The 27,025-nt window shown below is 27.2% G+C and overlaps 1 protein-coding gene across 13 annotated transcripts in view; it reads left to right on the plus strand.

Annotated features, from left to right (window-relative positions):
- Positions 1-25,560, plus strand: part of LOC120782369 (casein kinase I) — a 131,459-nt gene extending 105,899 nt beyond the window's left edge. For 2 of the 13 annotated variants that reach the window (XM_040114634.1, XM_040114626.1), the window contains exons 6-11: positions 1,546-1,814; positions 1,882-2,052; positions 10,015-10,095; positions 14,995-15,093; positions 24,941-25,047; positions 25,230-25,560. In XM_040114634.1, coding sequence (XP_039970568.1) covers positions 1,546-1,814; positions 1,882-2,052; positions 10,015-10,095; positions 14,995-15,093; positions 24,941-25,047; positions 25,230-25,281 — 779 coding nt within the window. In that variant the 3' untranslated portion in view covers positions 25,282-25,560. Of the gene's footprint in view, positions 1-1,545; positions 1,815-1,881; positions 2,053-4,655; positions 5,377-10,014; positions 10,096-10,645; positions 10,712-14,994; positions 15,094-21,020; positions 21,161-21,313; positions 21,353-24,940; positions 25,048-25,205 lie in introns of those variants that run through there. The other 11 variants (XM_040114619.1, XM_040114610.1, XM_040114712.1 and 8 more) reach the window with 10 other exon arrangements.
- Positions 25,561-27,025: the final 1,465 nt, after the last annotated feature.

Below are 27,025 nucleotides of genomic sequence, written 5' to 3' on the forward strand. Positions count from 1 at the left end.
ATATGTTTATGATAAGTTCTCTATTTTTAATGCCAAAATATTTAAGTTTACCGAAATTTTTTAAAACTTTAATCAAACTTGTTTAAAAAATGAGAAGAAAACACCAAAATATTTGCATACTTTTAGGGTTCAACAATTATTTTTGTTTATTAAAATAAAGAAATAAAAATTATTGCAGAGGATGAGACGGATTTGAAGTACTGCAGTACTTAAGCTTTCAGAACTAATTAATGTGAAATTATTTTTTATTGCATACTATTGGAGTTAGCAAAATTTTGAGATATTTATGTTAAGTCCTCTATTTGTATGCCAAAATACTTAGATTTATCTGAATTTTGTAGAACTTTAATCAAATTTAATTATAACAAAGAGGAGAAAAATATTTGCAAATTTTTTAAAATTAAATGCGTAAAACTTTATTTTTAAACGAAAAATTATTGTTTGGAATTAACTGGAATTTATATTATTGAAGTCAAATTTTTAGAGATAAAAATGTATTTCATTCTTTTTTCCGCTCCAATAAATTTTCATTATAAAGAAAAAAAAAAAAAAATATATTTGCATACTTTTAGGGTTAGACAAAGATGTTAATGTTTAACTTTTTGTATGTTTGTATATTCATCCTGCTCTCTAGAATTTACAATATGTAGCTGAATCTCAAATAGCATATTGCATACTTTTAAGCGCGCTTGCTAATGGCCGCATTGATACGTGCATTTTTTGTGAATGTATTTTATCGACAAAATTATTATTTAGCTTAAATTTCATTTAAAAATGTTAAAATTATTTACGGTTTAACTAAAAACTCTTAAAAACTGTTTGCCACGACACAAATGTTGCACACTTTTGGGGTCACAAATTAACATCTTGTTGAATTGGACTATATTTTTCGGCAAATTCGCAAAAAAATACATAATGTATGCGCATATGGCCATAGGCGAAGCAAAAATTATGAATACGCCTAAATGTAGGCAACTACTTTATGATACCTTTGGTTTAGAAGTTACTTCTTGATTTACGGGTACATCTACATATGTATGTTGTAAATTTAATGTAAGTCTATTATGCTTGTAAAACTGTAAGGTACAGCAGTCGGCAGTTTGCGTTGGGCGCCTAAAGGCATGCAATGTTTAAAATTAAACTTTGATGTGTATAGACAGCTTGTATGTGTAAATAAGAGTAACTGTGTATGGGTAGCTAGGCAGAATTTTTAAATTAAATTTGCAAGTTTTAGCTTTCTGACTAATTTAGTTACTAAATAATTGTGATTTTAGCAAAAATATATGTATATATAAGATATAGAAAATTTTGAAAGGCACACATACACATATACATAGTATATGTATACATATACATAGTATGTCAGATATTCAGAGCATTTGCCCTTATGAAAATGTATTTTCTCTTCAATTGCAAATTTGCACTGGGAGTTGATTTAAATTACTTAGTTTTAGGGCTCACATTTATATGTACATACATATATTCACTAAAATATTTTCGATTTATAAAAAAAAAATTAATTTTATATAATTTGTTTTTTCACAGATTTCGGTTTGGCCAAAGAATACATTGATTTAGATACAAATAGGCATATACCATATCGGGAGCATAAATCTCTCACCGGCACCGCACGTTATATGTCAATAAATACACATATGGGCAGAGAGCAATCAAGGCGCGATGATTTAGAAGCATTAGGACACATGTTCATGTATTTCTTAAGAGGTTCACTGCCGTGGCAAGGCCTTAAGGCTGATACACTTAAAGAACGATATCAAAAAATTGGTGATACAAAACGTGCAACACCCATTGAGGTGAACTAAATTCAATTAACTCAAAATTCAATAAATTAAACTTTTTATTAATTTTTTGTGTTTACAGGTGCTTTGCGATGGACACCCCGAAGAATTTGCTACATATTTACGTTATGTGCGGCGATTAGATTTTTTTGAAACGCCCGATTATGAGTTTCTGCGAAGACTGTTTCAAGACTTATTCGATCGTAAAGGCTATGTGGATGATGGAGAATTCGACTGGACAGGGAAGACAATGGTATATACAATTTCATTCTTAAACAATTTACAATTTATCTATGCATAACATACATATATATACATTAGGGTGTCCGTTTGGTCGCAAGTTAATTATTTTGTTTGCGAACGCCTGCTTAAGTTTCAGTTTTTGAGCTAAAAATAAGGATGCAATGTGAGAAAGAGCTTGAGTTTCAATTTAAGCGTTTTTAGGCTTAGGGTTTTAAGCTTTAAACTGCCTAATAGATTAGGGTGGACAATTTTTGAAACAAAAAAATCATTGCAGGCTGAAATTCATCGGAAAGGTATGATAAAATAACAAATCTTAAGGAAAGATAATTTACGTGCGGAAATGAGTTCGAGAAGAGAAAGGAGTGAGGCGCGGTTGAACTTGTGAGTGTTAAAAACTGTTTATCACGATTTCCGGCAAAACTACGAACTATATAGAAAATTTTTTTTGTAAGAAATTAAAAGATCTTTACTTGTGTATATCGCCTTTTTCACACAACCTCAAAATTTAAGTGAAAAATTCAAATAACCAATTTTTTTGAACTCTATAGAAAAAAGTTGTAGGAAATGAAAAGATATGTAACTTTCGTATATCGATTTTCTTCACATAACCTCAAAATTTATTTAAAAAAAACCAACAACCAATTCTCTGGGTTTTTTAATTTTCATCTTGTACAAAAAATTTTTTTCTTACGCGAAATTTAATGCAAACTTACATTTATACATATGTCCAAAATACACAATTTTTTTTATTAAATTTCATTTTTCTTTTCATTTTCTGCACCAGTCTATAAATGTCCCTACTTTTTCCAAGTATTTTGCTTGGTATTTTTTAGTCTTTTGCAATAAATAAACCTACAACTTCAAAATAGTGATATTCCAATGCAAAATTTTCCTCTCTATAAAAAAGGTCAGACTAATTTCTTTCATAAAAGCATTTTTTTAAAAGTTATTTGCAATTAAAGTTATGCATCAAATGTACTGTATTCATCGAGTACACCATGTCGCATGAGCAACAAGGAATGCATAAATCACTTGTCTAAATGCTCAGTATACATACATACATATGTTTGTATTTGACGGATAACTTTAACTGCGTTTAACATAATTAACAAAATAACTTTTTTCATTACATTTTTATTTAAACTTTAAAATTTAAAAAAATTGTATTTAAATATTTATTTTAAGAAAATATTAAAAAAAGTTATTAAAAAATATTATATTTATAACTTTTTTAATTTAATTTAATTTACAAAAATATTTAAAACATTTAAAAAATTGCAATATACAATTTTATTTAATAATTTGTTTTAAATTTTTATAAATTTTATAAACACTACGTATAAAATCTTATTTTAAAAATTTATAAAAAAAATATTTATAATCTTTAATTTTAGTTAATAATTTCTTTTGTTATAATTTTTTTATTATTTTTTATAACTTTTTATAAAACACTATAAAAAATTATTTAAAAAAATTATAAAAAAATATTGAAAAAAATTTTACTAAAAATAAATTAAAAAGAAAATTACAATACAAATTTATAAAAAAAAATTATTCAAAAAAATTGTTACAAAAATGCATAAAAAATTTATATAAAAATATTCATAACATAAAATTTTATATAATAATTTGTTTTGTTTTTTAAAATAATTTTATAATATAAAATTTTTTTAATAATTTTTTTTTGTTACAATTTTTAAACAATTTTGTTTGTAAATTTTATAAATCTACCTTTTATTAAAATTATTAAAAAATTAATATTACAAATATTTTTTTATAAATTTATTAAAATTTTTTTTTTTTAATAATTTTTTAAATACATATGTATTTTTTTAAATATGTATTTTTTTAAATATTTTTTTGTAATACTTTTTTTTTTAAATAATTTTTCTTAATAATCTTTTATAGAGCGAAAAATTTTGTATTAGAACATCACTTTTTCAAAGTGGTAGATTTTTACTTGCTTACTGCAAAGTATCAAAAAATATCATAGTGTATACATTTTTGGAAAGGAAATATGATTTAGTCACGGTTTAAACTGCAAATAAAGTGTTGTTTTACATTGTATCCTTTCGTTTAGCGCAAAAACTGAAAAATCAGCGGGCGTTTGAAAAATCAAAAACAATTTGTGAAACAAAAGATACGCTAATACTATACTTACATACATGTAATTGTATTAGTTAAACGCATATCGGTGCGCAGTGTCACACATACATATGTATATGTTTATTAAACATGCGGGGGGTATAAGTAATAAGATGTGTCTCATAATCAAAGCGAAACACACAAACAACTATATATGCACATGAGCGACATAACTAAACTTTTGCGCATGCGTGAACAACTTATAGCAAGTTTTTTGTTTTAACACTTGAAACATTTTTTTTAAATATTTTTTTCAATTTTCTTGTATGACTTTTGGTAGTTTAATTTTAGGCAATGCTTTATTTTTTGCACACGAATGTACCATTTACTACAATTCGTTTAACTTTGCACTGAACTAATGGCATTTTCTATTTTTCAAAACTCATTCACAATCAAATCCCTTTGAAATATATCACAAATTCAAAAAAAAAAAAAATGAAAACATTCTTACAAAACTTTTCGGAAAAGGGTTCAAGTACAAAAAAGTTGATCGATAAATTTTAACGCAGTCTTTACTAAACAATTCTTTTTAAATATAAAGCGCATAGCAAGTAAACAATCGAACTGAAACTGTTGCAACAACAACAACACGCTGCAATCAATTGCCATACAAAATTGTCGTGAAGAAATCAAGCAGTTGAAATATAATGGCGGATGCAATCCAATTGAATTTCTAACCGATAGGCGAAACCCGTACAATTTGTGTCAATTGAAAATGAAACTACCGCTACTACAACAACTAATAGTATTTCCTTCCTGCTGGCCTAGTCATGATAATGTATGAATGTATATGTGCGCTGTTTGTTGGCACTACCACAGTTGCATACAATTATCGATTGTCGCGGCAACCAATCAATGAAAAAAATAATAAAAAAAATAAAGCGAAATGAGCAAACGTGCGCGAAAAGCAAAAAACTGTAATTTAATAAGCAACTCAAGCAAATAAAAACAAAAAAACATTAAAAGAAGCACTCAAGCCTAAAGCAAGCATATTTCGTTCGTTCAGTGCAAACAACAAACATCTGCTGATGTACGTGGCCCCCTCTATTTCCACTTCCGAATAAGTCATTGCAACATAAAATTATAAAAAATTTATTCCTTAGCAAACTTAATGTAATAATTACTTTCTAACAACAATTTAAATATCTATTTGTATAGAATTATTCACTTTACATTATTAAATTTTTAATTTACCATACAAAAAACTAAAAAATATAACTTAAATTAAATACTACCATAGATTTATTAAAATGATAAACGCTAAAACATGAAACCTAGAGCGAAAAATAACTTCAATGCGCTTATTTGAAGTTCAACATTGTTTTTTTTTATTTTTTCCCATTAATGAAAAAATAAAAATGCATCTATTTTGAACTGAAAACATGAAAAGTGCGCTATATTTATTAGTAAGTGGTTGTGTTTTACATTTTTATACAAATACAAATGCCAAACATTCATGTGAATGTATGCAGAAATTATAGTAATAATTTTTTTCTTTGATTTTATAAGGTCTTTTTATTGTTTAAAATGGACTGATAAAATGAACTTTTTTTTGTTTTTTTATTTATTATTTTTAGTACCCTACGAATATATTCTCTTTAAAATAATATATGGAATTTTGAATCCATGAGTCGTTGCAGATTTTTCTATCATATAATTATATTTTATAATTAAGATTCCTTGAATTTATAAGTCGTTCTAAATTTTTTATCATATAATTAATTATAATTAAGATTCTTTAATCTTCTCATTTTAAATCAAATATTTTTGTAATTTTTTTGTTTGCAATTTTTTTTTTAATTTTAAAATATTTGCAATTTTCTTTTTAAAATTTTGGAAATCTTTTGCTTTATAATTTTTAAAATTTTTACCATTATTTGTTTTTTTTTTTTTTTTAATTGCCTAAGTTTTAGTAATCTTTCTTATTTTAATTATTAAAATATTACAGAAAAATAAATTTTGTAATTTTTGAAATGTCTGAAATATAAATATGTATATGTATATTTCTTTTCAAATATTTGCATTAATTTTTTTTTTCGTTGTAAATTTTTTATCGTATAATTATAAAATTTGATAATTAGGAGCTTTTTTTAATTTTTTTTAGTTATTATATTGAAAATACTTGTTTTTCTTTTTTAAGATATTTGTTTTTTGTAGTTTTTGAACTACTTCCAATTTTTTCTAATTTTTAAAATAATTGCAATGTTTTTTTATAATTATTAAACTTTTTGCCATTTTTTTTCTAACATTTTTGGAACTGCTTTTGTTTTTAATTATTAAAATATTTAAAATAATAAATTTTGTGTTGTTTGAAATATATGAAATTTTTTTTTATTTTTAAAATGTTTGAATTAATTTTTTTCGTTGCAGATTATATTTGATGATTAAAATATTTGTTTTTTGCAGTTTTTGGATTGCTTCTAATTTTTTCTTAATTTTTAAAATAATTGCAAATATTTTTTTTTAATTTTTAAAACTTTTGCTTGTTTGATTTCTAAAATTTTTGAAATATCTGCATATTTTTGCTTAAATATGTCCATTCATTTTTTTGTTAAATTTCCAAAATAATTTCAAGATATATTACACTTCTTTTAATTTTTAAAATATTTGTATTTTTTTTATTTCTTATGTATTTTTTATGAAATTTTATATGTTTTTTCGTTCGATGTTAAAAAATTGGTAAAATTAGAAAATATTTTTTTAATTTCTAATGTAATTTATTTTTTTTAATTTTTAAAATTTACAATTTTTTTTTTTAATTATTAAATTAGTTTTTTTAATTATATGAGTTTCTTTTTTAATTTATTTCTTAGTTTTTAAATAAAAATTAAAATTTAAAATGTTCTTTAATTGTTTTTATTTTTTGATTTATTTTATTATTTTTTGTTTTTCTATAATTTTTTAATTTCTATTTTTTTAAATTTTTTTATTTTTTATTTTTATTTTTTTAATTTTTTTAATTTTTTAATTTTTTAAATTTTTATTTCCTTATTATCCTTAATTTTTTTTAATTTTATTTTTTGTAATTTTTAAAATATGTGCACCAATTTTTATCTAAGATATTATTTATTTGTATTCTATGGTTCTAAAATATATAGTAAAATTTTTATAAGTTTAAAAATCTATACATTTTTTTATTAAAATAAAAATTGTGGTTATTTAACAAAAATCTTTTTTTGACATTTGTAAGGTTTCCGTTGCCCAAATATACTTATAATTTGAACTTCTACACATACTCATTATATCAAAACGAGTTTTAGAATGCTGGTGCCGTAAGCGGAAATTTTTAGTTGGTTATAAATTATATTAAAAAAAAATCCTCTTGTAGTTTGAAAAAATTAAATCCCAACACTAAGTCCAGAGAATGTGTGTTTCTCACATTAAATATTGACAATATGGATTTTATAATTATATTTTATACCTCAAAATCTCCACATAAAAATCACTATATTTTATTTTTTATCAATTCTTAATAAAATATCGTGATATTTGAGATAGCATTTGTTATAATTATTGTAATAGACATACATATTTATGTATGTATGTATAAAAAATTACTTATGTAATACTCTTTTTTGATTATGACTTTGCTTTGTTTTTAACATATTCACAACATTTGTGCATTCGATTAGCTGAAACTAATTTTAAGTTTTTGCATGATCACCAAAATATTTTGTAATTTTAATTTTTATTACAACTACAATATCACTAAACCCCCTCAAAGACTAAGGAGCAACTTGAACAAATGAAGGTTATCAAGAATGCGCCACCGTCACATTTAGCCAAAAATAAATCAGACAAGGTATTATGTTTGTTATTATGTTCTTTATGTTTGTTCTAAACAAGTTTTTGTGATAATACTTTGTTTATCGCTAAACGACGCTGAGACAGCGAAATTAATCACACATAAGTAGTTAAAGCCAATACACGAAGACACAAAAGAACATCTTTTGAGCACGAACGCGCCGATTAGACACTTTAATATGCTAAGAACTTTTTAGAATATATGTATATGTGACCATGATTTTTTTTAATTTCTGTTTTACTTTTTATTTTTTTAGTTATTTATTTTTTTTTATTTCACTTTTTATTTTTTTAGTTATATTTTTTTGTGTTAAAATTGTGTTAAAAAATATTGAGTGAAAAATAACAAAAAATTGTTTAAAAAAAAGTTTTTATTTAAAATCAATTTATTTTTTTTATTTCACTTTTACTTTTTTTTACTATTTTTTATGTTAAAAATTTATTTCAACAAAGTTTTCTGATTAATTGAGGTTATGTAGTTATTTTTTGAATAATATTGAATGAAAGCAAAAACATTTTTATATTTTCTCTTTTTTTACATAGTTTATATTTTTTTATATTCTTGTTTGTGCTATTTTTATATTTATATATATTTTATTTATATATATATTTATATATATTTTATATTATTTTATTTACACTCGCGGTCACGCCAATCTTATCACTCAAAATTTTCAAGTATGGTGCATATTTGACTACATTTTATAGACGTACTTTTTGTATTATAGAAATTTTTTATTTAGAAATAAGTTAATGACATGTTTTTAATCAAAAATATTAAAAATTAAAAAAAAAACACATTCAGCTATAGATAAATCAATTAAAAGATGTGAGCTTTACAAAATGAGTTCGAAATGTAAGAGATTGACATGCGATGAAAAAATTATATTTTTTTTATTTTTTTAATTTAATTTCATTTACACTATATTTGAAATTAATATTTTATTTTATTTTTCTTTGTTTAATTGAAACACGGAATTTAGTAGGTGTATCACTTTAAAAACAATAAAATCGGCCGCTTTTGTATAAACACAGAAAAGCTAATTTGTGTTTTACTCATTAAACGCAATACATTAAAAACTATAATTAAAATTAGATAATACAATTCAGTATACTTATGTTTACTAAAAACATAAAAAACAAGACTGAAAAAAATCTCGAACGAACGATGAAGTCCGAAAAAAAATTTTAAGAGTGGTAAGGTTTGCGTGGCCACGAGTGTAATTAGTATATGTACATATGTATATTAAAAAATATCTATACATATGTATGTATGTACATACTTTTAAATAGTAATTTAATTAATTCCTAACAAAAAGCGTACAAAAGCTGCAATATTGTCTGAAAACAGTAATACGTAAAATTTGGGGCCGTGAACCACACTTGCGAACAATTTTTATGATAACTACGATTACTTCAACCCTTGCATTTGTATTTAGTAGTTATCGCTAGTTCTTATATGCTATTTTTATGTGCATAAATATGTATTTGCTTATGCGTCTGTGGTACATGTATGAATACTTGTGTGCTATCTACATACATATAGTTTGTATGGTATATTGTAGTATTTTTCCAAAATTGCAATTTCCAAATTGAAACTAACTAATATTTGTTTCTTGCATTTTTTTATTCCATACATATCATAAAACAAAAAATAAATCGTGTGTTATGCTGCAAACTCATCGAACTACCATCACCAACTACTAACCCAACAACACCAATGCAACAAAATTAAATTTAAAAAACATCCAAAAAAATGCAAAAACTGCGTATGTTGTGCGTGTATTGTAATTGTGTTTACTACAAAAACCAAAAAAAAAACACCAACATCACCAACAACAACAATCAACTAAAATGCACCTGTACCTTTGAAAATTGGCCACAATCTAACAAATGCAACGTAAACCAAAAAATAAATGAAATGAATGTGTAAAAAATTTGCATTTACTGCCTGCAAAATTGAAAAACAAAAACTGTCTCTCTATCTGTGTGTGTATGTCGCATTTTAACGAACTGTATTTAGTCAACGCCCGTCGGATCTCTGCAAACTGGCCATGAAGTCATCATTTCACCAAATAAAGATCGTCATAATGTAACGGCTAAGGTAAGCGCAATTGTTTTTGTAGTTTTATACACAAATTTCCACACTTCTGATTAACACGTAATTTTGCTTAACTAAAATTAAAAATGGATAAAAGAAAATAGTAGTTCTTAATAGAAAATATATCATAATTTATGTATACATCGTGCGTTCACTCTCATATCGTATACTACTAAACCCATTCAATTCTCTTATACTCAAACTTATACTCTTATACCTATTATACCATTTATTTACGGTAAATTTGTTTTAGCATATATTTTAAAGAAACTACTTTTTAATTTTTAGATATGCATACATATATATTTTGTTAAAAAAAAAAAAATTTTTTTAAAGAAAAAAATTTGTCTAAAAAGTGTTTTTTATTATTTTTTCGCACTGTACACTGGCGACCTTCGATTTGCGCTCTTTTTATACAAACTCTCCTCTCTCCGCTTTACTGAAACACAAAAACAAAAAACGCACAAAAAATAAAAAATCACTTGAAAACTTCTACTAACCAACGGCGTCGCTTTCACTTTTGCCATCCAATCGGATTTTTGTTAAACTTTAGGATATTTCATATTTTGATTATGAGGAAGACGATGATGATGGTGATGAGGAATATTTGATACTCGAGGTTAGAACTGTATGTGTGTGGTAGTTTGGCTAGTCCATAGTACAACAATGGTGAACTTAAGCTATCGTCTTCCACTCCGCTTTATGTGAGGGACATTTTCGAAAGAAATTTTTTATCATAATATTATGGCTGAGAAATTTTCTTAGAGTCACGCTAAAATATATAAATTTTAGTAACTGCTGCTTGCTGCCTATTAATTGAATTTTTAAAGTATATTTGCCTAGTTTTAAATTGCATTTAAATATAGCAGTAGAAGCGTACGATTTTTATATACCAAAGTAATATTATATATTTGTATATCTATATATTTTATAACATTATAAAGCCGCTAGTGCCTTTTCTATTTACTTTTAGTAATATACAAGTTATAATAATACAATTTAATGTCATGCTAAACTTACTAACGCAGCCTTGGGTAAGCACTAATTCCACCTAATAAAGGTCGTTGGTTGGAAAATTGGTTGTTGCTAATATTTTTAATGGGAAAAAAATATTTATGTGCGCCTAAAAGTATATGAGAAAATGTAAATATGCCTGGCACATCATTTATTGGCTTATTGAATTGAACGCTTTTTAAAGCTAGTAAATCGTAGCTCTTCTCTAAGCTATATAACCCAGTCTTAAAGCCATTTTGACGAAGCAAATTTAGGAAAGTACAGTAAGCATTAATTTTAACAGCAAACATACATATAGTAAATTATATATTGCAAAGTTTTTGTAATTTTTGGCTATTTTATAAAGTGGCTTGAAATTCATTGATAATATTGAGATTTTGACGGACGTTGGAAAAGAAAAGGCATACTTTTCAAGAAAACAACTCTAAAAATTAAATTTGTAGTAAAAAAATAATTCTCGACAAAATTTTAAATTTTTTTCAAAAAATAATAAAAATCGAATTTTAAAAATAAAAACAAAAAAAAAAAAATAAAATAAATAAATAAAAAATTCAATTTGTAGAATAAAAGTAATTTTGAATTTGAAAAAATTTTCCAAAAAACAATATATACATATTTTTTAAAAAATTTCTTTAAACTTGTTATATTTGTTTGTTATAAATTTTTTTTTAGTTTTTTCCATTTTTTTTTTAATAATAAATAAATACTACAGTTTTTAGGAAATTTTTAAAATTTTAGAAACACAATTAAACTTTTAAATTAAAAATTAAATAAATAAATAAAAAACACAATCAAAATTTTAAATTAAAAATTAAATAAATTAATAAAAAAAATCAATTTGTAGCAAATAAATATTTATCGAAAAAATTTGTAAAAATTTGCTAAAAAATAAAATTTCCTTTCATCCAGTTCGAATTAAATTTTTTCGAAATTTGTTTTTTAGTGATTTAATATGAAATATTGCTTCAATTTTGAAAAAATTAATTTTTAACTACAAAATAATTTAAAAAAATGTGTATGGGAGAAGATTTTTTCGAAATAAAAAAATAATAATTTTATTAAAACTTTAAAAAATAGTAGAAAAAAATAAAATTCGGATACATATTAATTTAGTTCAGAGATAATCGTATGTTGTTGTTGTAATTCATGAAACATTTGTGTAAAAGTTTTTGGGAACTACTGCCAAGTTGAGAGTCCACACTTTCCGGTTATAAATAACCGAAATCTCACCAAAAAGAAGAGGCAGAAAAAATGTTCGATACCAGAAAATTGTCCCAAAATAGACGGTTTAAGACTAGTACCAAAACGAATATCAATAACAAGCATAAAAGAATTTAAATTGTGTATTTTGTTTCATAATCAAAAGATAGTATTTTCGATTATAAGAAAAAATATCTAAAATTTAAATGAAATAAGGCACAATTCTTAAATAAATTAAAATATATACATATACATATGTTCATGTATATAAAATAATATAATCTTAACATAGATTAAAAAAATGATAAAAATAAAATGAATAAAAAATATAAAGATAAATGATTAAAAAAATATTTGAAAAACAAATGAAATAAAAAAAATTAAAAATATAAAATATAAAAATAAAATAAAAAGTAAAAAAAAATAAAAATAAAAAAATTTAATAAAAATAAAAATAAAAAATTTAATAAAAAATAAAAATAAATAAAATGAAAAAACTAAAATTAAATTGAATGAAATACGATAAAAAAATTAAAAGATAACATGAAATAAATAAAATAAAAAAATGAATAAAATAAAATAATCTTAACGTGGATTTAAAAAAATTATAACAGTAAATAAATAAAAACATATAAAATAAAATTAATAAAAAATATGAAATAATAATGGTTGAAAAAATTAAAAAACATATAAAATTAAAAATTAGATTAAAAAATAAAATACATGAAAATTAAATAAAATAATCTTAACATGAATTTAAAAAAATGCTAACAGCAAATAAATAAAAAAATATATAAAATAAAGTAAAATAAAATAAATAAAAAATAATATAATACAACATAAAAAACAATAAGTAAAGTAAAATGAAACGAAATAAGAAAAAAATTAATGAATAATAAAATGAATTCAAAAAAGTAAAATAATTAAATAAAAAATAATAATATAATATAAATAAAATTAAAAAATATATAAAATAAAATTAGCTAAAGCCTCATTTAAGTACACCGAATTTTATAGCATACACTTGGGTTATCTTTATACACTTCCAGAGAAGATATGAAAGCTTTTTTTGATCTACGCCAAAGCAATATATATACATCATTCTTTCTATAGATTCCTACCGCTATTCGTTTTATGTGACTAGCTCAAGTGTAAGAAAAAACCCATTATAGTACATGTGCTTATTCTTTATACATAACTGTATCTATGTGTGTCAGCATATACATAATATTATGTATGTTGCAACCGTAAATATATTTCTCGTGTCAAAAGTCACAGCTTGACATTGTCGACAAATTTCAGACTTTCAACTAAAATAAATACAACAATAACGACAACATAATGGATTTTCACTAACGGACTATTCGTTAAATGACATTTTGCTGCAAAATTGCATCTTTTGTCAGTGACTAGGTCAATTCTCCACTTTGCCAAACATACATACATCCACACAAACAACATTTTCGATATTTTCGACTGCACACAAGACTGACAGCATAGAACGACGGTTAACGTGCTACACATTTACACTTACACACATACACACACATACCCTCCTGACTTGCCAATTTGGTTGTTATTTAAGTTACCGTTACACACCAATTTGTCAATAGTTAGCAGCTGAAAGCTCTTCTACAGCTTTCCTGTCGTCGTTGCAACAAATTTCTATGTTCATTCGCAATCGACGCGCTATGGTTCAACATTTCCGTTATGCCGTTATTTCCTCTCCATTTGCCATTCAATTTCTAGCCACTTCCTTTACTTGGCAATGCCATTTCACACACACATTTGTAGTTGTAGTAGTAGTTCAGTCATTCACACACACACACACACACACATATATATAAAGGTGCATTTGTACATGTATACATACAGCACACACACACATGCACATTCTTTTAAATATTCACCTGTAGTCATGATATCCTCCGAGCGAAAAGTAGACAAAATATCGTATTCGCTATTTTCACGTGTATAAATTTGCCTTTAAGCTGTAGAAATTGCAAACATTTTCCAAAAAAAAATTAAATATTTTAAAATTACTGAAACTAAACCGAATTTGTATATTTTTTGTTTTTGTAAACAATTATTGCTACTAAAAAACGCAAACTAAAAACAAAATCGAAATTAAATCTTACCTAATTGCAACATATTTTGCCGCACGCTCAACCAAAATCAATCGACCAACAACTACTAAAACCAATGCCAATTGAAATAATCATCAACCACAACAACAACAACCAAAATATACCCACCCATCTTCGTTTGCCAAAATTACCGCATCATCAACGCCAAAAAAATGAAAAACGAAAAAAAATATTAATGTTTGCACTGCCCGTTGTACGTCGGCAACAACAACAACATATGCACTCTCGATTTGCGCTGTCTACGCCAACATACCGGTCCACCATTTGGCTTGTGCGACAACATCAACACCTCCGTATACGCCACTGCAAACTGCAACTGCGTCGTAACTGTGTATGTGTACGTGTTACGCGTTATGGCCCACGGCTGGTTGACCTATATTTTGCAACGCATACAAACTTGTGTCGACGCTGCGCTTGTTTTTGTTGCCTGCCGCTACTATTTGGTGTCTGGTGTTGCTATTGTTGTTGTGGCTGCGCTTTATGAAATTGAAAAACCAAAAAAAAAAAAAAATGAAATCAAAAAATGTCGTCAAATCTATAGACAAATGCCAAAGGAGGTGTTGCTGCGTGGCCGGATGTGCCAAAACCAGGCGCCACACTCGGCAATCTAACACCGGCCGATCGGCATGGCTCCGTGCAGGTAAGTTTGATTTGCTCTTCTTCTACTACTACTACTAAACAACAACAACAACAAAGAAACCAAATTTGCCATGCATCCAACCTAGTTAACCTCCAAACTAAATGAAAATGTCAGTTTATATTTGTTTTTGTTGTATTTAACTCCTCTTGTTGCAACTAATTAAATAAACGTACAAAACTCACCTTATACGTACATACATACATACATGGCAAACTCGCACATATACAAACATGCAAACATTTCTTAAATCACGTGTGTCTCGAATGGTGTCATGTCATTTGCATAAATGCATATGTGTATGTGTACATTTGTATGCACGTATGTATGTATGTATGTATGTATGTATTTGGTTGATTTTGTTTATGTTATTGCCTGCCTGCCTGTATGTAATTGACGAAATATGCATAACCCCCTCTCTCCAGCCCTTGCAAGTGCCACTTTTAGTTTGAAACCATCACATACTTGTAGTTGTTGTAAAACATTTTCTCCCACTTCCCATTGAGTTTTTGCGCTCGTCGTCTTGACATTTTCGTTTACATACATGCATACATACATTATGCGTAACTAAAACTCTAACTTATCCTATTTTATGTTCGTTGTGCGGCTGCGTGTGTGCATTTGCGCTGTTGTGACTAACTAATGCAACTTTTAGCAAATTTCTAGGCAATTTAAAATTTTGCAATATTTTTTCAGTGGTGTTGCGCAAAATTGGATTTTAGTAGGCGGTATACATATACATATGTATATATGTATATGTACATACATACATATATTAGGGTGTATGTTATTTCTCAAGTTGATTTTTTTTCGCAAATACTTCTTAAAGTTGCAGTTTTTGCCCTAAATCCTAACCTAAACCGCACCTAAATTATACTTCCGTTCCCTTATTTATAGCATGGGATTTTTCTGATATTTTGCATTTAGCAAGCAAATCTATAATTATATTCTAACACAAAATTGTTCGCGCTACAAAAAAGATCTTAATGATTTTTTCCATAAAAAACCTTGCTTTGAAAGTTATACGCAGTCAAAGCTATACATGAAACCAAGGTAGTTATACGAGTACAAGTGATTTATGCATTTTGTGTTACTAATACGACGTGGTGTACTTTTTTTTGTAATATACATACATATAATACATTGTAAGTGAAACTTCAGCGAACGTTTGCAAAAAAAAATATAAAACAAAAAAATCTTGGGGAAATAACGGATATATACAGTGTGCTACAAAACTAAAGCACGGAATCCACTTTTTCGGTATTTAACTGAGTAAAATCATAAAGTAGGCATTAAATGATGTTTCGTCACTTAAAATGCAAAATAACGTGATAACACTTTTCATAAGTTTACAGGCGTAGGAAAAACGATACAATAGAAACCATTGATATTGAAATAAAATTTAAGTTTTGATTATAAAATGGTTATATATTGGTTATATCTGTCAGCGGAAGCTTGAAATTTAAAGATTTTACATACATACATATGTAATTATGATGTAGTGCATCGTGAGAGGCAATAATCACCACAATTATCATTTTCATATTTAGTTTAGGTTTACTTTCGTTCGTTCAACACAAGTGAACGCTATTTTCTTGTTCTCAGTCCATATTTTAGATGGCTTTACTAAAAAAAATGTTTTTCAAGACTTCAATTGTAAGGTCAAGTAAAAAAAAATAACATTATTCTTGTATTACATTGAAATTTTTAATTTGCATATTTATTATTAGCTGATTTAGGCGAAATATTGGCATTTTGTGGATAATTTCACAAAGTCACTAATAAAAGGCTTTGTCTCTATTGACAAAAATCTGAATAGTCTGTTTTAAAAAGCTGCTCTAGAGCTTTTTTTCATCGTCAATATCATTATCTCTTGTTTCGAGGTCCACAATATATGGTGAATGCATAAGAACCTGGTCTGGCGTTGTTCTGTTGGAACACAGTTTTTCACTTTTAGCCAAAGTTGAACACTGGTCGATTACTTACTTCAGACTGCTACGTCTCAAATGGTACATCCGTTGAGTCCAATTTTCGAAGACTCTTTCGAGCATTTCACTGGTAACTGATGAATGATACGCCTGACTGAAAGCGGGATTATCCGCATAGACTTAAGTCTATACATATCCCACAGAAAAAAGTCTAACAGTCTTGGTGGCCAATCGGTCAGCTGAAATTTTCTGCTCTCCAAAGTGTTATCTCAATAAATCCATTGATTGATGCGATATGTGAACGCCGTCTTGCTGAAACCAAATGTAGCCAAAAAGTCGGTCGAGCGATAACGGTCGCAATTGACGGTTAACGTTCTCACCGCCAACATCTTTGAAAAAATATGGACTGATGATTCCACCAGTGCACAAACAAATTTTTTTTTCTGGATGAAATGCAATTTTGTTTACATCCAGAAATCGGATTCATTCCTAAACAAAATTTGGCTCGAAAACGTCGCATCTTCTTTGAACTTTTCAAGAATCCATTGAGCGAAGCGATGTCGCTTGGGAGGAAGAGGCTTCAGTGTTTGCACAAGCTGTATTTTATACATTATGTTTTCAATTTAAGATTGAATGTGCCAAGTCGTTCCATAAGTTTGTCCGAGTTGCTACGAACGGCGCCGAATCGACTCTCCGCGGTCTTCGTGTACACTCTCAGCCTCGGCTGCTATATTTTCTTCACTGCTTGCCGGACGTCGCTCGAATATTATTCAATAATGAATTTTGGGTCTCAAGATGGCTGGTTGGTAGACCGATTATGTTGACCATAAGTTGACGTCTTTACAAAACGTGAATTTTCGTAAGAAGGTTGAACGATTTGTAAAAATGACATGACAGCTTGACACGACTCACGCGTGATCTGTTAAAAAAGGCGATTGAAGAAACTACCTATACTTGGATCATCCGTATTTTCTTCTTTTTTTTTGTGCGAAATTTCGGTGTTGAAATTGTAACTCTGGCAGCTGTAGCATTTCAATTTCTTCAAAGCATAAACTTTTTAGCTTTAAATCTAAACTAAAATTAAAAGCTTAAATATTTCCTATTTTCTCGGATCGATGAGATATCGAAAAGTATGTATATGTATCTTAAGATACTTTCCTCTACTTATAAGTATGCGTACATATAAGGGTTTTTTTGCAAATTAAATATATTGAAAGAAATGTTAAAGCATCACTTTAATACATTTCATTAAAAAATAAAAAGAATAATAAAAAAAAAAATTCAGGTGTAAAAGAGTCTCCTACAGAAGTGTTTTGTTTGCCAGAAGTCATTAAAAACGCTCTAAAATTTCAAAATGTTTCACAATATTTCTAACATTATGCACAAATTCATCACTTACCACCATATTATCTAAAATAAATCATATATGATACTTTAGTTTAAGATTTTGGCACTTTCATGCGTACTTTTTGCAACTACTGTAAACTGAATTTCCAATCTTTAAACCGTCTAAGTCGTGATATTTATTTTGTCGGCATTTTTCTTGAGTTTTCATCGTTTGTCTCTCTCATCTTTTCATGCATTTGTTCGCCTACACAAACCTCTCCTCTCTCTCTCTTGGTCTCTATACCTCTCTTACTCTCTCTATAATATATGTTTAATATTGTTTTTTACTTTTGTTGCTATTTCTACTACTTCCTGTATATTAATACTTATTTCTGTATATACTTACTTTACATAACTACATACATACCTACTATGTACTCGTACTATCCAAAACACCTTCGATCGTTCGGTCGTTCGTTCGTTACGTTACATTATACTCGTACTTGTATTGCGTTGCGTTGCGTTGTCTTGCGTTACGTTATGCCCGTGTACTCTACTCTACTCTACTAATCTACTCTACTAATCTACTCTACTGTGCAGACAATTATATTTTTGGCCTTTTCAATTGTAATGTTTTCACTTGATTTACTCTACATAAACTCAAGGTACTCGAGCCTATTTGTTTGTTTGTTCGTTTGACTGTTTCTTAAATTAGTTTAATTCACTTTTCAACTAGTTTAATTGTTCCGAAAATAATAATATAAATTTCTATGTTATAAGCATACATACATACGTACATATTTAACTATATTTGTGTGTGTATTGTTGTAATTACTGCATTTTTTTTTTGTTCGATTAAACTGTTCTCAGTGCTGGTGCTCTAAATTTTTTGTACTCAGTTTTGCCAACAGACTGTTTCAGCATTGAGATTTTGTTGCATGCGACTTTTTATATGGTAGTTACTCTCATGAAATTTATTTTTTGGAGCAGTTAAGGAAAAATAATTTGTAATTCACTTTATAGTGATTTTATATGTTTAATTTTCGATCAAAGCATTGATTGAAGTGATGTTCGTACCGTTGTGCACACTAGTTTTGCATGCGTTCTCGTAATTATGAACTTTATTAAAAAAAAAATAATAATTATATTGTTTTCGAAAATAATTACGAATAGTCCTTTCGGCCGTAATTGACATTTACCATTAAATGCCGCACATATATGTAGTATATACAGTAGAGGCCCGCCAATCCGGATCAATTAAATCCAGCCCCTATCCGAAATACTATAAGGAAATCCGGATTAAAGACATATCAGAACTATGTTTTATGAAAAAATATTTATAAATTTCTGTTTGTTTATTATAACAAATAGTACACATGTTCCAAAAAAACAAAAAAAAAACTTAAACCAATAAAGCATAAAAGCGAATGTAGTGAATAATAAACATGTGATCCGGATTAGAGAATACGGATTGAGAATGTCGGTCTGGATTACAAGGGACATAATAGAAATTTTGAGTTTTTTAACCCTGTCCGGATTACAGTGGAATCCGGATTAGGCCATGTCCGGATTAGCAGGCCTCTACTGTACATACATATATAAAAAGTTATTTCCTCTCCTGTTGTAAGTCAAGTTCTAGTGGGAGCAGTTTGGAGAAGGCTTTAACGATGGAAATCAACACCTTGTAATTTTCCTTAAATAATTTATGCGTTTGAAATTTTTTTTTCTTATATTTATACTGATGAGCAGATTTCCAAAAGAATTTCTTGGTATGGAAGATCATTTTCAATTGTTTTTATTTCCTTGTACTTAAATGTGTTTCAGATCTTGTTTTGGGTATCTTATATGTTCTTTCCAAAAATATGGAAGTCATTTAGACAAAAATCGGTCAACGTAAAATACATTCTTGGGTTTCTGTGTGGATTTTGTAGCATGGCTTTCATGATTCATACATTTGAATGAAAAACACGTAGCCTGTTCTTTCATTCGGCCATAAATTATGGCATAACATTTGAGTGCATTATGGCATGGCAAAATTACAGCCGAACATTACGGCAAAACATTTCTATGCATTTTAGCATGACATAATTATAGCAATAAATTATGGCAGAACAGTTTACGGATTATGGCATGACATAATTAAAGCCAAACATTATGACAACACTTTTATATGCATTTTGTCTTGACATAAATTATGGCATAATATTTTATGGGCTATGGCATGACATAACAATGGCAATAAATTATGGCATAACATTTTATAGCATTATGGTATGCCATAATTATAATCATACATTATGGAAACACATTTATATGCATTTTGGCAGGGCATAATTATGTCTAATATTCTAGTGCATTATGGCATGACATAACTATGGCGATAAATTATGGCACAACATTTTTATGCATTTTGGCATGCCATAACAATACATTTATATGCATTATAGCATGACAAAAATTAAAAAAATAAAAGATTTTAAGTCAAATAATAAATAGCATGAGCAATTCTTACCACTCGCTCATATCTATGACGTACGCGTGTGTACTGTGTTCACCAATCACCAAAAGGGGCAGAATTCTCCACTTTCGCTCAGCTTATTACAGTAGTTTTCTTTTATTTTTATTGCTTTTTATTTCTGGTTCTCGAAACATTTTGAAAATGCAATGTCCCTGCAGCGTTATCCCGAAGACTCAGGCTCCGACGACGATAGCCCCTTCGATGCCTATTATGAAAAGAGCGATTATGAAGCGTCTATTCACGCGCCAGTGGCGCGCACCGCCGAGAAAGTTGCCTAAGCAACGGAAGTGCAGAATTAAATATTTTGAAAAATAAATCAGCAAACACATTACTTGCTTTCACAATTATTTCGTTTTTTGTTTTTCATTTAATTTAATTTTTTATTTTCTTAATTATTAATTTTCAAGCTGCATATAATTTTTTAACACTTTGAAATTTTAATTTGATTTAGCCGAATGTCAATCTTTGGTTGCCCCACAAAAAGTTACAGGTATATAGCAGTTTTGTAAAAACCAATATTACCATAAGTCTCATGTGGCTTCCCCTGTCTGTAGATGCTTGTTTCCGGTCAGTGTCACGCGTATTGACATTTGTTTTTATTTAATTTGTCAAATGTTGTACACGAATTGGTATTTTTTTTTTTTGTTTTTTGGTGGCTCATTGGTTTGTGTTTTCGAATATTTCGAAATTGTTCTATACGTAACGGTACATTCATTTACATAGTCCAATCTTTGTGATTAATATTGAATAAACAGATTTAAATGTTTTATACCTGCAATGATTGGTTCATACAACTCAGCTTTGTTCAAACATATTTATTTTCATTTTGCTAAAAATCTTTATTGAAATTGAAATCATTATTCAATATTTAAATCGATTTTTTTTTTTTTTTGGAAAATTTTTAATTTCTCATTACAGTTCTCAATTACCATAATTCATCTCAAAACATGCATTCGTTTTAGTCCACATTAATACCAAATTTCTCTATCATTTGCTGAAATTGTTTTAGAGACTGTTTTCATTTACCTTTTTTCTCGAATGAGATCCATTTTAACCTCAAAAAAACCTAAATCTATACAGTACCGATCTATCCGGTTCAGTTTAAAATACTACGATCTTCATTTTAGCATTTGAAAACAGTTTTTCCATGCGAAACACTTCAATGTTGCTATTGAGGGGTACAAACCTACCATAACCCGTTTTGGTTAAGTTCAGTGTTTTAACTGGGTTTTTGACCTTTCTTAAATTGCAAAGCTTAAATTATTAAAGAGTATGACAGTACACAGAAGTCGCGTCGAAATTTGAAATTCACTCTTTTCACCAACGTGCTCTTATTACATATTGAATTCTTGAAACGAAAGTGCCTTGAAGCACCTTTAAGGGGTTATATACAGTTAGATGGCGGAAAAAAAAAATTTCAAGATTTTTTTCTGAGAAAATTTTTAAATTTATTGATCCAAAAATTTATGCACATATTATGGTAACTTTTAATTGTATTTTAAGATTATAAATATTTATCTGGAAAGGCACTACAGCTGATCTCCGGGAGCTCTTCTCAAAAAAGACGTTAAAAAACCAAACAGATTTCATTAAAGTAATATTAAATCTAGTGAAGCAAATCGAAGGAAAAAGCAAAATAAAATTTTTTGACAAAATGGCGGTTAAAAAAAAAAACGATTTTTGACCAAAATTTCGGGCTTAAATATTTTTATAAAAAAAAATATTTATCAGTTGGAAAATATCTTCGATTAATTATTAAAAATATATGTATTTAAGAAGCTCGTTTGAAGATTTGAGACGAATTTGCTTTAAAATAAACAAACTTTAATACTTAATATCTATTTATTAATTATTATTATGTTTATTAATTTTTTGAGGTTAGTTTTTTTTGCTTCATTAAACTGAAATTGCGTATGCAAATGTCAATTTATATGAAAGAGTCTGTATAAAATAATAAGAAAAATATTCCAAAAAATACTAGACTGTTTTGTAAAACCTTAATGTAATACAATATATGCTATTAAAAATTGTATGGTAAATCACGATTTTATTTTTTCAAAATTCACCGAATTTTAAGAATTTGTTCACTTACACACCATAGCACTCTGCAAACGGCAAACTTACCACTTCTAGTTATTTTTTGAACCCTTAAAAAGAACTATACTCTCTTTTCAAACACGTTTACTTGTTTAAAACACCGTTAGTAGCTCACTTTTACGAGGCACGTAACGTAAAGTTGTATTAGTAAAAATTTCTACTAATTCTGAAAATCACCTAGCAGCAAATTCTCAACAATTTGTTTCTTTATAAACTACTGTTCTTAATAATATAGATTTTTTTTTTTTATTTTATATAAATTATAAGCTAAGCAAGCGACCTGAGCGCCAGATTTTTGTATACCTTATTGGTGGGGGTCACCCTTTGCTGCATACATACAAACATATGTACATGTAGCATGCAATAAACATATCGATATCGCATATATTTGTGTATGTACCTTTTTGTCTAGCGTCTACTGTTTACCGTTAAACTTTCTTACCACGTTTGTGTTCGTTTTGCATAGCGCAACTTACAACTAAAATATATTACTCTTTACGTATTTTTGTGTGTTTCATTGTGTTTGTGTATGGTCGGCCAATAAACGCAGCCTAAGTGCAATTTTACCGAAGCGAAAAAAATATTTGATTAAAAAAACAATATTTTTTATAAACAAAAAATTATAAAAATAATTTTTGAAAAAAAATTATATACCAAAAATTTTGTTTAGAAATTCGTTTGAAAAAATCATTTCAAAAAGAAATTTATATAAAAATTAATAATTTTTTTATAAAAATTTTACAACAAAATTTAAAAAAATTGTAAATAATATTAAAAGCAAAAATAATAAACTGTTTACAAAATAAATTTTTATAAAAAAATAATAGTAAAATAATTAAAAAAAAATTCTTAATAACTTTGTTATTAAAAAATTTAAACATTTTATAAACATTTTTTATAAAACAAATGTTTGTTAAAAAATGTTTTTAAAAAATTATTTCAATAAAAAGATCGTGTTTGCATATTTTGTTCTTTAAAAAAAAATTATTAAAATTTTTTATAAAAAAACTGTTGTAAAAATAAAAAAAATTGTGTTTGCATATTTTGTTGTTTCTTTAAAAAAAAATTATTACAATTTTTTATAAAAAACTGTTATAAAAATATTAAAAGAAAAAAGATAATAAGAAGTTTACAAAAGAATTTTTATGCAAGCAAATATTTTTTTTAAATGTTTACAACAAAACTTTTTATAAAATGTTTTAAAAAATTTTTATAAAATGTTATAAAAAATTTTTATAAATGTTTTACAATTTTTTTTATAAAAGTTATAGTTTTGTAAAAAATTTTTTTATTCGTTTAAAAAAATTTTTTAAAGTAATTTTTTATAAACAATTTTAATAAATGGTTTTTAAAGAAACAACAAAATATGCAAACACGATTTTTTTATTAACATAATTTTTTAAAAACATTTAAAAAAAATATATAAATTTTATAAAAAGTTTTGTTGCAAACATTAAAAAAAATATAAATATGTTTACAACAAAACTTTTTATAAAATGTTTTAAAACAATTTTTATAAAATGTTTTAAACAATTTTTATAAAATGTTTTAAAAATTTTTATAAAATGTTTTAAAAACTTTATAAAATTTTATAAAATGTTTAAATTTTTTTTTAATTATAGCTTTGTAAAAATTTTTTTTATTTCTTTAAAAAAAAATGTTTTAAAAATAATTTTGTATAAAAAGTCTTAATAAATGTTTTTTATAAAAAAAGTTCACAACAAAATTTTTTCTAAAAGAGTTTTATAAACTAGAAAAAAATATTGTAAAAATTTATTAAAAGAAAAAAATAATAAAATGTTTACAAAAGAAATTTTTATAAAAAAGTTTATAAAAAATATTGCTATTAAAATTTTTCCTGCATACACACTGTGTGTTTTTTTTAATTTTTTTTTTATTAATAATTAATTTTTCATATATTTACTGTGACTTTAATATTAACAATTTATTTAATTTTTTTCTTATTTTCTCGCACAAACAGGTTGTGAGTTCCACAAATGGCGAATTGAATGCGGACGATCCCACAGCTGGCCACTCAAATACTCCTATAACGCAACAGCCCGAAGTGGAGCTTGTCGATGAAACGAAGTAAGTTGTCGTTTTCATATACATACATACTTATATATGTACATATTTTAACAAGCTTTGTTATTTTCTATAAACGAAATAATTATGATAGATGCAATATATTTTTCTGCTTATTTCTTTGATTTGGGTTGTTATTATATAATCTATTTTGATTTCAGTTCATTCCTGTGTTGTCTTTGCAGATGTTGTTGTTTCTTTAAACGAAAGAAGAAGAAATCATCACGTCAAAAATGACTAGACGGTGTCCAATGTAGTCCAGAACGCGAAGCGGTCACACTGCTACGCGCCACTTCACATTCAAATTCACGGGATAGCGTATTGAATAATCCAAGTCAGGATTATATACAACAGGCAACGTCACAGCATACGTTGCGTTATCCTCCATCCGCGTCGATGTTGACGCCAACACCAACTACAAACACACCGACACTTCCGTTGTAATTTATAATATACATACACGCATACATGCATACATACATAGAAACATAACGCAACATAACATACATACATACATACAACATTTACCATTTATTTAGTTTAAATGAAAAGAAAATGCTAAAAAACGCAAAAAATGTGAAAAAAACAATATAAAAATCTGCAGAAAATTTCCAAAAATATAGTAAAAAGATTATGAAAAACGGATGTAAGGTCCACACAAAAAAACAATATGTATGTATTTTCAAAACCACACAAACTTCATTTCAAGCATTAACGGAAAAGCGTAAATTGTAAAGGAAAAATATAAAAAAAACAACAACAAATTGGCTGACAGTAGGCAGCAGTAATATGTCGTTAAGCAAGTTAAGTAAGCAATATAAATCGCGCGCACACAGTTTTGAAAAAAAAGGAAACAAATAAAGTATAAATTTCGTTTGGCACGAAGCTCGTGGCGGAGTTGGTTGGGGGTAAGGCTGACCCAAAGGTTACGTAGTTGTACGCATGCTCCAACACAGTGACAAGTGCAACAGTTAATCTTTGCTTTGGAATTTTATGGCTTAAAAGCGGCAATGTTGTGTGTAGCATACTTTCAGGCGCGCTAGCGATTTCTGAAGTAATTTGTAATAATTTGTTGTGGGCGTTAGCTGGAAAAATTGGGTGCACACACAGTTCGGGCGACCATACTCTGTTTCGCTCTTCAAAAATTTTTGCAAAATGCAGGTTTTTGAAGAAAACCGGAAAAAATTTATGTAAAATTCGTTTGTATCGAAATGTTGCGGGCGTGGGCGTTAAGCTGGCCCACAGATTTTGTAGCACAAGTACAACAGTTGATCTTTGCTTTGGAATTTCGTTTCAAAAAAGCGGCAATACTGTACGTGTAGCATACTTTTAGGCGCGTTAGCGATTTTTTGAAGTAATTTCTAATAAATTGTTATTAAAAACAAAATTAAAATTGATTTCAAGTTCAAGTTCATGTTTTGAAGCAACGCCAATTGAAATAATTACTGCTTTAAAGCAACTTTTATCTAAAATGTGAAAGCTTCAACAAATTTTAATTTAAAAAATATTCCAAAAATCCAATTCAAAATAATATACACAGCAAGAAATTTGAAAAAGACAGCGTCAGTCTGCTGCCAGCAACAATTTTTCGTGCGCCTAATAAAGCGCGTGTCCAACTGTTGGCGCTTTACGCCGCACTTCCTCCAAAAAGACTTGCAACTCTAAGCAACTAACGGTATGTTAGCGCTTTCCCTACCCAAAGTAATGGCCGCTAAAATTTCTTTCGCGCATTACCGCTCAATTTTCCACTAAATTATACAGTTATACTCCCCCCTCAACGCTCAACCAGCCACTTTCACGCCTCCAATGCCTTCAACCTGCCAATCAACACAACAAAACCAGCAAATACTGTGTCTGCAAGAGCAAGTAATTAGCAGTTATGTATGAATTGTGTTTGAACAAAAAAAAAATAGAAAAAATGGCAAATATTTCGAAATGTGAGCGCACCTGTCGTGCTTTCAGTTCCACACAAGAGTAAGGC

This window comes from Bactrocera tryoni, chromosome 1, assembly GCF_016617805.1.
Source record: "Bactrocera tryoni isolate S06 chromosome 1, CSIRO_BtryS06_freeze2, whole genome shotgun sequence".
In the NCBI taxonomy this organism is placed as follows: domain Eukaryota; kingdom Metazoa; phylum Arthropoda; class Insecta; order Diptera; family Tephritidae; genus Bactrocera; species Bactrocera tryoni.